Source organism: Quercus suber, unplaced genomic scaffold (assembly GCF_002906115.3).
Source record: "Quercus suber isolate HL8 unplaced genomic scaffold, Cork oak 2.0 scaffold_634, whole genome shotgun sequence".
Taxonomy (NCBI): domain Eukaryota; kingdom Viridiplantae; phylum Streptophyta; class Magnoliopsida; order Fagales; family Fagaceae; genus Quercus; species Quercus suber.
Window position 1 is genome coordinate 5,461 of NW_027070076.1, and position 1,877 is coordinate 7,337.

At 35.2% G+C, this 1,877-nt stretch overlaps 1 protein-coding gene across 1 annotated transcript; it reads right to left on the minus strand.

Moving 5' to 3' along the window:
• Positions 1-597: 597 nt before the first annotated feature.
• LOC136061412 (soluble inorganic pyrophosphatase 4-like) lies at positions 598-1,724 on the minus strand. The gene is made up of 4 exons (XM_065765519.1): positions 1,642-1,724; positions 1,450-1,570; positions 1,248-1,329; positions 598-888 (listed from the first exon to the last, which is right to left on the minus strand). The coding sequence occupies exons 1-4, from the start codon at positions 1,657-1,659 to the stop codon at positions 846-848; spliced, it is 264 nt and encodes an 87-aa protein (XP_065621591.1). The 5' UTR covers positions 1,660-1,724; the 3' UTR covers positions 598-845.
• Between the last annotated feature and the right edge of the window lie 153 nt (positions 1,725-1,877).

Genomic DNA, 1,877 nt, shown 5'->3' on the forward strand with positions numbered 1-1,877 from the left:
GGAATTTGAACAAAGAAGATTAGTAATTTTGGGAATTTGAGATTTATTTTTTTATAAAACATTCCGTTGTTCTACTCTTTTCAACTCTTTTTCCCCCTAATAATTCGATGGTACAATAAGGGAAAAAGGATTTAAAAATGCATTCTTCTAATAAAAGTGCCTGTTACAAAACACATGAACAAATCCTCTATGCAAGAGGTAATCAACATTTTCCACTGCCATCAGTTATAACAAATGAATTTCAGACCCTTTGTATTACCTTTATAGAGAGACTCCCTCTAATGTCTACTAAATAAACTTCATACGAGGGAAGAGAACCAAGGTTTGAATACCCTTATAGTTGTAGGCATTAGAGGGAGAGAGACATTCCCTCTAATGTCTGCCAAGTAAACTTGATACTAGGCAAATACCGATTTATTCATTTTACAAACCATTGCACCAGTTGTTTAACAAAACACATTTATTTTTTTATAATAAAAAAACTTGTGACAAATCAACTGCATGCTTGAATAATGCCAAGCATCTTACAGAAAACGGTGACAAATGGTGACCAATTGAGGACCCTAAAAAAGAATCATCACAAGAATCAATATACTCTAGCCAGACTAATTTTCCCTGCTCCTTTCAGATATTCATTACAACAAAATTCGTTCCGTACTTATCATCATCATCATCATGAAAAAACAATCCATTTAAAGGTTGTAGTATTAGCACACATTCCTGAAACCAATATAAGCAGAGCAGCTACATATAGAGGTTTCTTGTAACAAAGTAAAATCTTATATAACAGCAACTTCATTATAAGTAAGAGCATCACAACCCAAGATGTATGCTTGTACAAACAGCTACCGCCTCAGGCTCTCCACTATGTAGTCTGCATAGAGGTTCCTTCACAAAGAAAGAAGATAAATGTAATCAGATGACAAGCATAATAATATACATGCACATATTGGTACTAAAAAGGAATTAGAAAGAAAAAACAATTTAAGATATTCAAGATGAACACCAAAAAGTAATTGTAAAAGCCTGGAACCTGTGTTGTCCAGGGATGGAAGTAGAGCAAAGAAAGTATAAGAAATAGATTTACAAATATGTTTTACAATTAGATCACTTGCCCAAAACTCAAACCGGAATTGGGAATATCTTCTAGATCAAAAATATTGAAGCATTTTCTTCCGTTTTGTGTGTGCGCGCACATGTGTGCATTCATGTGTAAGAGAGACTAATTAAAGAGGAATATCGCTTACATTGAGTACTGGATTGCTTCATAGGCAGCAGAAGCAGGCAGAAAGTCATTAACTGCAACTTCCTTGTTTTCATTTTTCTTGTCTGATTATCGTATTCAGGATCAGTAACATGTCATCCATAGGATTTACACAAAGAAAGGACCATATACGGCATTGGATTATGTTTGCAGATGTTCACAATTATTCTATGCTAAAAACTTACAGTCTTCAAAGAAGCGGCGTATCTCAGCCAAACGATGTGGTGGGAGATCCTTGATATCATTGATGTCTCGGTACTCAGGATCATCAGCACAAACAGCAATTATCTTGTCATCTTTCTCACCCTGTAAAAAATCAAAATTAACACTTGTTTTTTTAAGGATAAAGACTTTCTTTTGGGTCTCAGATTATTTACCTGATCGATCATAGGCATGAGGCTATAGCTCTAGCCCGAAGAAAGCATCCAGGAAGAACCGGCTCCTGTCAATATTTGTAAAGCCAAGATATATCAGGCAGGTTTACAACTCTCTACAATTAAACCATTGTTTTGAAGGCCATTTGTGGGGTTCAGTTCATCGGTCATGTTCAATGCTATATACACATGTACAAACATATATGAACATGACTGTATGTATGTGGATACTGAGACTG